Here is a 12,500-nt window from a genome sequence, read left to right on the forward strand (position 1 = left end):
ACATTCAAATTATTCTCACTGCATAATTAACTAGCCCATTGCAAAACATGCTGTTATTCCATAACATTCCCCCGTTTTCGCCCGTGCTGGTGGCGTCGGTAATGCTTTGCGCCATTTGGACTTTACATTTGGTCTCTCCGCTTGAAGCGTGGTCTTTTCGTCCTGTACTCCACAAAGACAGTCGTCTTTTGCGACCCGCCCACCTCCCCTGGTGGCGGTTGACCAAGCTCCTATCTGCTCATATCCTCGTTGCATGCCTACTGCTTCATCAGTCGCGGACTCTTCTCATAACTTAATCTTATGCGATGAGGTAATGAGTATGCAGTGAGGATATGGTACTAATGAGAGTATACCAATCAAGAAGCTTGAAGCGATGAGAGGAATTAGCGAGAATCTGAAGCTGAGTCATCTTGCGTGTAGTTATTTGCGACAAGTAAAACCGGAATTTTGGAAGTTTAGTTTCTTCTGTGATCCAAGGTTTAACTGCAGAAAATCTATTTTAATATCGCTTGAAGACAGTGAATTAGCTTACCTATGTCTTTTATTTCGAATAAAGAAAAAGTTCACATTTACACAAGAATGACTATCCTTTAGACGTATTCAGCCAACCTCAGTAAACAAATTAATTAAATAACCGTTTCCTCTTTCCTCATTACAAGTAATTATTAGAACAGAATTAAAGCATATACGTGCTGTGGTCTGCTGAGTCATCCGTCACGCGAAAAAGTGACATGATTGGCTTATGTCTGACATCAAAGCGTTGTTTTAACTGTGAGTCATATCATGCCATCTTTCATTTGTCGTTGTTACCTTTTGTTTAAGCATAATTCGACCAGACATCACTGGTGATTATTCGATTATATATTCACTTGTATCTGAGAGTAATTAGGTGGAGACATCCGTCGCAGGCTAAGAATGAGTGTATCTCTGCTTTTCGTTTTCGTGTCATGGAATTCAGTAATCCTTGGTCCAACTCGGGCGCAGGGTGAGTTTGAAAATGTACTCTTTACCTGCTTTGTAATTCATATAGATAGTATCTTATTTAAGTTTTCTTCAGTTTAGCTAAAGATGGCTGTTGAAGGATTCTTGATAATTTGGGAAACGAATCAATAGGCAGAAATCATACCTAATTTGTTCGAATTCGCATCACACCCTTTCTATTCGGTCTTAGGCAAAGTCAGCGCCATATCTCTCCGCCGTACTGTATTAATCTTGTCAAGTGCGGACATGTGACGAGAATAAAGAAAATCAAGCGTAGCATAGACTGCTAATGTCACGATATTCTGTCCAGTATTCGAAATTAAATAATATCTTAGCAGGCCATCTACTTCTCTTCGAGATTAAGGGTTAGTTTTAAGTCTTCCGTTTAAATCGGGAGCTAAGTCGGTCGCTAACGACCTCCGATTAGCCGTAGATTTGGAAGTGATGTGATAAAATGCTACACGCATTTGTGCTCATAACCAATTCATTCTAAATAATGATGCATTGTCAGAATCTAAAACGAAGAAGTGAAACGAATCTTAAATCAGCAGCTTTACCTCTAACTGATATGAAACGAAACTGACAGGAGTAGAAAAAAAAAGCTGTGTTTACTTGATAAAAGGTTGATGCTAAGTATTTTCGTCTTCATTGGAAAAGTGTCTAACAGTTAACTTGAGGTGCTTACCGTAAATCCTTGGACAATCACTCGATCCTTTTAAGTCTTATAAACAATGTCGAAATTGGATTAATTCAGTTATCAAATTATCAAATTACTTTAATTTTCTTACCTTGTGATGTGAACATAATTTTACTTTGTATCATATGTATATAATCCATGCTTAGAATTAAAATAGTCGGTTTCTTAGCGAGAGAAGCATAATCTTCCCTACCTTTTCTTAGCCTGTAATTGAAATTGCATGTTAGAGGAAGTTAATTTGCTACCGTTTGTTTAAAACCACCCGCAATGCAGGCCAGTTTGCGCAAGCAACAGGAATCTGTTGTATTATTTACTTGTTCGGTTTTTCTGCTCGTACTTGTAGAAGGTTTACTTCCATAATCCGATAGGAACACATAACTCGAAAAAAAATCTCGCGAAAGTATCCGAAAAAAAGTGTATAAAAAGAAACTAAATAGGAACATCAAATTTTATTATATTTTTATTTACAGTGTAATGACGAAACTGGCTCAGATTATGATGTTTACCCACCGTTAATTTGAAATAATAACCCTCTCTCAGCGGAGGTTGACGCAAGAGGTCTTGAAGCAAGGGTAAAAATATTATGGAATTAAATGCCAAACCTGCCAAAGATGAAGACCCACTCTCGTTTAAATTTGCCATACATACAACTGTACCTAAAAAATACGTTTATGATGCAGATTTAACGCAAATGTCGTGTCTCGTATAATTAGCAATTTTCTTGGCAATCGATTTCCGGTCTCGTAGCACGAAACTTCTTCTTAAAACATAATAAGCCCTATTAGTCGACCAAAGAGAAGCTAATAATTCGAGGGAACAGTTCCTTCTTTTTCTATAACCTGGGAGAATCGCGAGCTCCAAAAATATTATTTTTTAAACAAAATTTGAAAAGCTAATGGGCACCTCTTTTGTTATCAGAATATTAATATGCTGTCTGCATAGACAGGTGGCAAAAACAAGATGGATATTATATTGATGTAACACCAAATCCTCACAAGGACAATTACTAAGAAATGTACGATGATTACTAATGAGAATTTACGCTCGAACTCAGGGACGGATAGATTTAAAAGCATGCCGCCCCTCTCACCTTAAAAAGTCGACTTCAATTTACGTTCTTCGCTAATTATCACTAAATTATGACTTGGAGGAGCCCAGTGTCCCAACATCAGTGTCCAATGTGTTATAAAGAAGGAATGCACCAGACGTTCGAGTAACAAATGGTAAAAAAAATGTATCGAGATTATTTACAAGGTATTGAAAACTTCTATGCGACTGTTTTAAATATCTTCTCAAAATTAAATTTTAATAAGTATGAAAAGTCGCAACTTTTAACAAAGTTTTAATTATTAGTCTGAAGCTGTGATTAAGGGTGTTTTTAGCAGGTCAAAATACAAGGCCAGTAAGCTATTTTCTCTGACATTTTCGTTGCAAAAAAAAAAAAAAAAAAAAAAAAGCGTTAAATGATCTTGAAGTTTTCGTACGCGATGTTTCTTCAGTACGTCCACCTTGTTTGCCACCGTAATATCATCTCTTCTGGATGAATGAATGTCGAATGAACGAACGAACGTACGAACGAACGAACGAATATACTGAGACGAGTTCGAGCTGAGGCGAGCTTGCGTACACTGCATCAGACGCTCGTATCTAGAGTCCAGCTTTTTAAATAGGCCCAAATGGTCCATTTATCTCACAGGCAATTGGCCTTGCTGCCAATGAATTAGCTGAATCTTATCCTAAATTTGAACTTGTTCTAACGGCAGATCATCTAAGCCACAAGTTTGCCTGCAAGCAACCAAATGTTCATGAATGCTTAAATTACATGCTAAAATTTGCAAGCTACGTTGCCTTTGAAGTTTCTATGAGGTAAAAAATAATTGCTGCCTATTTGAAAGGCTTTTCAAAGTAAAGAAAAATGGCGTTTTCCTGGCCTTTCCCGTTTAAAACAAAAACATCATATAGAAAAAACATGAACCTCATTAACATTACTTAACTAAACGGAGCTCGTCGAGGCCTGTAATGAACTTTTCCACAAAATATGGCATGCTCATCGAAACAAAAGCTTTATTATCGCTAAAAGCTCTCTTTTCTTCCATTCGGCGCAAGTAGAAAAGCATAAAACTAGCTCTAGGGTGTTGAAAACCCATTGACGTAAACCCAGCTTTGTGAAGCGTGGTGAAGCTAAAACTTCATAACTCTCTTTCAAATTTGCCCAACGCGCATTTTTTTTTGACTTATTTTCACCCAACCATGCTATTCTCCTCAGTAGTTTGCTGACATACACTTTTACATATAGTAGTTGGGAGAAACTGCTTGCATGTCAGGCAGATATATGTCACTTTTACCGTAATCATCTTCTTTAGTTAAAACATCTTAACGAGAATGCATGCTTATTTAATAAGTATTTCAATCATGTAGAGAAATTTGTGCTGATCGTTGTTGAAACTTGAAGCGCTAATGCTGGATAAAAAGATACATACAAGTCACAGCTCTTCGTATAGACAGCAAAGCTGATAGACAATCTAAAGATAAAGGATGGGCCAAACTCTCAGTTTTTCACACGTCTAATCTCGCTTTACAAATTCTTCAGCTTTCAAGAAAGAAAAAAGGTTCTCTACTAGAACAGCTTCTTTATTTTCCTTATAGATGTTAAACATAAATTGTTGACTAAACGCTTTTCATAATTTCGGGATTAGCAAGCTACATGTCATCGATTCACTGGATATCTTCTTCCATGCGTTGACCGCTTGAAAATTCACGAAAGAGGAACCTTATCTACTGGAAGTGCTGCTTTATTTTCCTTGTATATGTAAACATTAAATTCTAAGTAACCTTTATTTCGAAAATTTGGGACTAGTTTAAGTCAATATTCTGACGAATTTGTCACAGGGTTGTAAATGTATTCGGTGATATTTCAATTATATTGCAGATTTAAGTTCAACAAAATTTTATTTAGTAGACAAGGTTCGCACTTTTCTTAAAGTGAAAATAAAAAGTCTCTTAGCTTTGGTAGAATAGTCAGCCTGATTAACGTACATGGTGGTGGGCAAACTAAACACATCTGTTGGGTAATTACCTCAATTCGCCTTATTTAGGTCATGTTAATTTCGAATACCTCAATTAATTTAAGTGTTAATTTCCTTTAGAAGGTGGCCCTTCTAAGAACTGCACTTTAGTAAGTATGGTTGCGCGATTTATTATGTATTTCTAACAGCCTTTTGGCGAATCGTCCTAAACTAGAAATGTAAACTCCTCGAAAGATGACAGCGTCAAACTATGCAAACAAGTAACTGTTCGAATGATAAACTTTTTTTCGTTAAGGCACGTGAAGCTAAAGTTCTTGTACTTTGCAATCTTTATCTTTCTCGTTATTTGCTTGTTGGAGACTCCACAGATTTTTGAGAACAAGGAGTCATAGTCATTTACATGGGACAAGGGATAATTTTTAATCCTGTTAATAGAACAAGTGATGTCTTGGAACTATTTCAACAGAAACGTGATATCAAGGGGCAAAATTGCATAAATTTAAAGTTTTAGGGCATTGGGATGAAGTGTAGGCTCTGATTAGGAAATCTTTCGATGTGTACCTTATTGATTTTTGAGCAGCTTTCTCTTCCAATAGTCTTTCACATGTCTTGGTATTCAACATCTACAATTTCTCATTGTAGAATGTACAAATTAAAGGGCGAACACGCGGGATGAAAAAGGGATATCATTAACGAAGGAGACCGTCTTAATAAACTGTATATGATGTTCAAAAAAAGTAACAATCAAACAAATGAAAGTATAACAATAAAACATCTTGATGAAAGTTTAAATAGCGTGAATCTGAAACTGAATCATCGCTGCGTTTAGAATGTTATTTCTTAGAAGGAAAACCGAAATTGAATTGAGAAATTTATTTCCTTCATTGATTTAAGGTTTAACTGCAGAAAATCTATTTGATCAACGCTTGAGGACAGTGAATTAGCTTAACGATCTTAACCATGCCTTTTATTTCGAAAAAAAACAAACAAAACAAAACATATAAACTTCAAATTTTCACTAGAGTGGCTCTCCTTCAAATGTGTTTAACCAACCTACAGGTAGGTAAATAAATTAATTGAAGAACCGTATTCTATTTACTCATTAAAAATGCACAATTAGAGCAGAAAGTTTATATGTACTTTGTGGAGTGCAATCTTTGGTCAGGCGAATAAGTAACATGATTGGTTTACGTCTGTTATCTGAGCACTGTTTTAAATTTAAGCCATATCATGCCATCTTTCATTAGTCGTTGTTAGCTTTTGTTGGAGCTCAATTCGACAGGATCTCACTGGTGATTATTCAATACTGTATTGACTTGTATCTGAGACTTATTAAGTGGAGACATCGGCCGCAGGTTAAGAATGAGTTTCTCTCTGCTTTTCGTTTTCGTGTTATGGATTTCAGTAATCCCTTGTCCAACTCAAGCGCAGGGTGAGTTTTAAAAATTTCCTCTTTACCTGCTTTGTATTTCATAGATACTATCTTCATTTCTAAGTCGGTGTTCCCCACTTTGGTTAAAGATAGCTGTTAAAGGATTCTTGATAATTTGGGCAACGAATCTTTAGTCGGAAATTAAACCTTAACTAATTTGTTCGAATAAGCATCACATTGTTTCCATTCTGTCTTACGCTGAGTCAGTCTCGTATCTCTCTGTGCTGTATTAATCTTTTCAAGCGCGGACATATGACGAGAATAAAGAAGCGTAGCATAAACTGATATTGTCACAATAGTCTTTCCAATTTTTGAAAATTAAGTGATATGTAAGCCAGCCTATCTAATTCTCTTCGTGATAGAGGGTTAGTTTCTAGTCCTCTAGTTGAATCGATATTTGATTAGCCGTAGATCTAGAAGCGATGTGATAGACCGCTACTTGCGTTTGTCTTCATAACCAGTTCAGTCAGAAAAGTGCCGCACTGTCATCATGTAAAACGAGGAAGTGAGACAAATCTTAAACTAGCTTTACCTCTCATACCTAAAAAGGCAAATGACGACAGTTTTAGTGCAGAAGGCGACAAACGTATCAAACCACCAGAGATTTCTTTACTCTTTATTGTAGTTGATTAGTAGATTCTGAAGAGTGGATCTCTGTGGCTTGGAAGAACTAATACTATGAAGCTTGAATACAATTGAAAGTTCGCAATACTGACGCTGATCGCAACTAAACTCGAAACCTAAAATTCTAGTCCTAAAACGAACTATTCATGAGCTGTCATATACAGGAAACCGCAATCGCAAAACTATTTAAGACCACAGAGAAACATAGAAAAAAAAAATAATCACGCATATTTCGATAATCACGCATTGTTCAAAGTCATACATTCTTCGTAACTCACGGGCTATTCATGTTCATGTTCATAGATCACGCAACGAGTGTAGAACTGTTCATAACAAGTTTCAAGAAACCATGTTTACTTGATTAAAAGTTATTGCTGAGTATTTTCTTCGTCATTGGAAAAAGTGTCTAACAGTTAACTGGAGGTGCTTACTGTAAATCCTCGGACAGTCACGAGATCTGTTTAAGTCTAAAAAAAATATCCTATATGAGATACGTGCATCATCTGAATACAATATCATGTATGAGATACGTACATCAGCCATATTTACCAAATTAAAATTACTTCAATTTTGTTATCTTTGTTTCATAGCTGATTTTACTTTGTGATACATGTATATATGCCTCGTGCTTTTCATTAAAAGGGTCAGTTTCCTAGCGCGAGTAGAATAATCAACTCTGCATTATTTTGGCCTGTTGATCGAAACTCACAAAGATCTCAGAGGAAGTTGCTGCTGTTTCTCAAAAACCACCCACAACCCAGGCAAATTTTTGAGCAGACAAGAGAATTCTGATCTGTTATTTATTTGTTCGGTTTGGGATTCGTTCATGTAAAAGCTTTCCTTGTCTAATACGATACAAACACGGAGCCCGAGAAAGCGCTGTTGACATTGTAATGGCACGAGTAAAGAGAATTCACATTTTGATTTTTCTTCGTTTTCTTGCATTTTTTCCCGATGAAAAGGAATTTAAAGCATAGCATAAATTAACGTGAATGCATGATCCTACAGTGGATAATTATCAGCTGCTTGAATATGTATTATAACAAGAGGAAATTTAAGGAGTGTTAAAGCGCGCGATTTAAGGAGTGTCATTTAGTGCGATTTAAGGAGCCTTATTGTGCACAACTTAAGGAGTCTTAAAATGCACGATTTAAGGAGTCTTAAAATGCACAATTTTAAGAGTCTTAATGTGCGTAATTCAAGGAGTGTTTAATTGCACAAATTGAGGAGTCTTAAATTGCGCAATTTCAAGAGTCTTAATGTGCGTAATTTAAGGAGCCTTAAAGTGCACAATTTAAGGAGTCTTAAAGTGCGCTATTTAAGGAGTTTTTAAGTGCGTAATTTAAGAAGTCCTAAAGTGCGCTATTTAAACAGTCTTAAAGTGCGCAATTCAAGGAGTCTTAAAGTGCGCTATTTAAGTTGTGTTATAGCGCGCAATGTTAGGAGTCTTCAAGCGCGTAATTTAAGGAGTGTTTAATTGCGCAAATTAAGAAGTCTTAAATTGCGCAATTTCAGGAGTCTTAATGTGCGTAATTTAAGGAGTCTTAAAGTGCGCAATTTAAGGAGTCTTAAAGTACGCAATTTAAGGAGTCTTGGAGTGCGCTATTTAAGGAGTCTTAGAGTGCGCTATTTAAGGAGTCTTAAAGTGCGCTATTTAAACAGTCTTAACGTGCGCTATTTAAACAGTCTTAAAGTGTGCAATTCAAGGAGTTTTAAAGTGCACGATTTCAGGAGTCTTAAAGTGCGCAATTTCAGGAGTCTTAAAGTGCACAATTTAAGGAGGCTTATACTGCGAAATTTAAGGAGTCTTAAAATGCGCTATTCAAGGAGTTTTAACATGCACAATTTCAGGAGTCTTAAAGTTCGCAATTTTAGGAGTCTCGAAGTGCGCAATTTTAGGAGTCTTGAAGTGTGCTATTTAAGGAGTATTAAAGTGCCAAATTTAAGGGGTGTCAAAGTGCGTAATTGAAGGAGTCTGAAAGTGCGTAAGTTAAGGAGTGTTAAAGTGCGCAACCGAAAGAGCCTTAAAGTGCTTAATTTAAGGAGTGATAAGCGCCCGAGGAAACTTCAAACTAGATATATCACGTAAGGCATTTTTTGGTGATTTTACGAAAGTTTTAATTAAAAAAACTTGGCTCAGATACTGATAATGTTCCAAATTGTTTCTGTGGTTCAGGACCAAGTTACAGAAACACTCGTGAAAGTATCAGAAAAATGCATAAAAATAAAAAAAGTAAAAAAAAAAAACTAGATAGGAACAGAGAATTTTATCCTATTTTTCATTTGCAGTGTAATGACTAAAATTTCCGTGATCCTCATCATTACCCACCGCTAATTTAAAATAACAATACTTTTAGCAGAGGTTGTTTAAGCGCAAATTCTAAAGAAAAGTTTGCCGGGGTCTAGACCCAAAAGTAAAAGTGTTATCGAATTAAATGCGAATTATTATGTAAAATTTTGCTAAAGATTAAAATCGATGATGATGTAAATCCGACATAGACGTGGTGTCTCGTACTAATTAGCCATTTCCAAATTTAAGGCAATCTAATTTCTCTCTTGCAACACAGAAATTTTCTCGAAGATTTGATCTGACCTATCAGTCAACAAAAGCTAATATTTGGAGGGGACGGTTCCTTCTTCTGCCGTTGAGCGAAATTTCGGGTTCCACAACTACTATTTTTTTAAAAACTAAACTTGAAAAGCTTGATCAGCACTCTCTATTGTCAGAGTATTAACAGGCTGTCTGAATAGACAGGTGGCAAAAACAACGTTAACGTGAATATTACATTGATATACCACCAAATTCTCACAAGGGAAGTAACTGAGAAATGTGTGATGCTTAGATTGGAGAATTTACGTTTGATATCAGCAAGGGTAAGATTAAAAAACAAGCCGCCACTCGTACTTTAAAAATCGAATTTAAGGTTTAGACTTTTTTCCCGTTCTTCGCTAATTATCACTAAATTACGACTTCGAGGTGTCCAGTCTTCAAAATATTTGTAGTTTGCAATTTCATTCAAACACTAAGTAAACGATTCAACCATCAGCGTCGAATGTTTAAGAAGGAAATTACCTGAGGTCCGAGTAACATGTAAACAAACACTTTGTACTGAGATTGTCTACATCGTGTTGCAAACTTCTGTTTGACTGTTTTAACATTCTTCTGAAAAATTAATTATTTCTAACACATTACATATGGAAAAAACACTTGAAGGCACTGGTGAAGTGAAACTAATGATATAATTTTACCGGCGTTTGTATTATTTCTTTGAACTGTGAAATTTATTTTCTCCAGTTCCCATAAATAAAATGATGTTTTCAGTGTTATTTAAGGCAACTATTTAATATATCTTTAGCTTTAAGAATGTAAAAGGGACTGAAAAGTACCTAAAATTATTCTGGTCCACTAAAAACTGAAATTTCTCGATTTACTATCGGATTTCCTCATAAATTCTTCATAAAAAGGGAATGACACTGAAAGGTGAACTCTGAAATACATCATGCAGTTTTCTTGGATCGTTACAAGACTTAGCAAGCGGAAAAGAAAATTGCGACTACACTCTTGACTCCCCTTTAAGGAAGTTATTTCATATTTGGTGTCAGAGCGATAACGAAGTGATTAGAAATTATAGTTTTACCGATTTGTTTATACAAAGCTCTGGCAAAAAAAAAAAGAAAATTAATCTTGTGGGTGGGGAGTAAATCGAAAAAAAGAGATACTGCATGTTCATAAGAGATAATATGTACTTGTTTCATAATTTCTTTTATTTATTATAAGCTCTTTAAATAAACATGTGTATATTTTTCAAGATGGAGGACGTGAGCTGTACTTTCCAGCCTACTATTTCTATGCTGAAAAACATTTAGTAAACCACTGGATAAAAACCATGACTGTCAAGAACTTGGACGAGTGTGAATACCGTTGCTACCTGGATGCAAACTGTGTCAGTCTTAATATCAAGAACAAAGATCATGACAGTGGAACACACGAATGTGAGCTAAATAACTCCACTCACCTGGAGCATGACGGGGATCTGCAAGACAGCCCGCTTTACTACTATCGTGGCGCCGAAGTAAGTGACTGTTGTTATTATTATTATTATTATTATTATTATTATTATTATTATTTTAAATTTTGTTTAACTTTTCGCCTTCACTTGTTTAATAAGCCAGTTTATACCAAGGATAATGGGCATAAAAGCTCTCCACGAAAACTAAGATCTTAATATTTGTTTATTATATGGCTTGTGTTTGTAGGCGATATAACGCGCGCTCTGATTGGTTAATTGTCACTGAATTGTAGGGCATTATTCTCCCGTAATGCCCACGGGCCGATTACGGATTATGCAAATTAGGAAGAGCCCGGCTCGGAAAATTCAAGCGCATTGAAACGATGAAAGCCGATTAAAAACAGTAAGAGAAGTAAATTTAATTCCGAGTAGCTAAAAGTTTAGGGATTTTTCCTTAATAAAATTTACATAGAAGTCGTTTTTGACTTACCGGTAACCTTGGCGAGCACTAGTGAAAAACAATCAAAGTTTGCCGAGTGTCGAGCAAAGCTAAAATCGCTAAGTGAAAAACACCATCGACAGATGTGTCACGTATCCTGAGCAGAAAACCACGAAGAAACTTATAAGTTATCATCTTAGTCACAATAATTACCGAAATATTGAACTCCGTTTCAGTTCTCATCAAATAGATTCCCTCGCTTCAACACAAGCAAGTGAAAATCAGCTTCCAGGATCATCAGGTGTAAACAATCGGGCGGTTTCTGTCGGTAGCAGTGTTTCTGATACCTGCAGGAAGTTTTATACGCTCACAAGTCTTGAAAAGTTCATTCATAAGTCCCAGAATGAAGACTGCCAAGATCGATATGTTGTCGAAAGCGAACGCGAAGATCGAGTTATTCTGAGCAGTGTATTCTGAAGCATTAGTATTTTCTTTCACCGAAAGACCGTTGGTTTGGACCATTTTGAAGCACTTTCTGTCTTTTCTATATGCGTTGACGTTTCGCCACAAAAGTTGGAAAAACTCCCTCATCAAGTTGTGGCTCCGCGATACTAAAATACCTTTTTGAGGGCTGTGACAATCATTTTTCCCGTAAAGAATTACAGTAGTGAAGTTCCCTGACTGTGTAGTTTTGCCCTGGGTTTGAGACGATGAATGAATCGGTAAACGCGCGCATCGCCGGGTGTACATTGACGACTTCCGCTCGAATAATTTTTTTTCTTTAATTCGTGAGCCATATAATAAACAACTTAATAACCTCGACCGTTCGGTCGTTACGGGAAAATCTCAAACCTCGGCCTACCGTATTGACCTCGCTATCGCTCGGTCAATACGGCAAGACCTCAGTTTGAGATTTTCCCGTAACGACCTCACTCTCGGTTATTAAGTAGTTAATATAAATTACTTTTCTTACTCCCGGGTTAAGTCGGCTAAAGTCGGCTGACAAGAATTTCAATTCCAATTGTGAAATAAACCTATATCGTTCATATATTTATTCTAACAACGAGATAGCATTTAATTAATTATAAGCAACTATTTTCCTTTTCTGCGTTTCAGAACAAGTGCGGAAAGATCGGACGGAAGTGCGAGAACAACTCAACTTGTCAGTCCGGTTTTACACAGAAAGGATATCGATGTTCGTGTACTACTGGGTTCGAGGGCGAACACTGTGAGAATGGTAACTATGCTACTCCTAACATACCCTTGTGTTGTAACTATCATTTAGCGCAAA

The 12,500-nt window shown here is 36.2% G+C and overlaps 2 protein-coding genes across 2 annotated transcripts in view; one reads left to right on the top strand and one right to left on the bottom strand.

Moving 5' to 3' along the window:
• The window catches only part of LOC149104673 (ribitol 5-phosphate transferase FKRP-like), a 211,763-nt gene that overhangs the window by 139,679 nt on the left and 59,584 nt on the right, over positions 1–12,500 (bottom strand). The window lies entirely within an intron of this gene.
• LOC149104683 (uncharacterized) overlaps positions 10,577–12,500 on the top strand; it is a 2,709-nt gene continuing 785 nt past the window's right edge. The window contains exons 1-2 of the mRNA XM_089271064.1: positions 10,577–10,833; positions 12,326–12,446. Of these exons, the coding sequence (XP_089127190.1) occupies positions 10,648–10,833; positions 12,326–12,446 (307 nt within the window). The 5' untranslated portion in view covers positions 10,577–10,647. The remainder of the gene's footprint in view (positions 10,834–12,325; positions 12,447–12,500) is intronic.

This window comes from Orbicella faveolata, unplaced genomic scaffold, assembly GCF_042242905.1.
Source record: "Orbicella faveolata isolate gen_17 unplaced genomic scaffold, um_ofav_v1 contig_34, whole genome shotgun sequence".
Lineage (NCBI taxonomy): Eukaryota > Metazoa > Cnidaria > Anthozoa > Scleractinia > Merulinidae > Orbicella > Orbicella faveolata.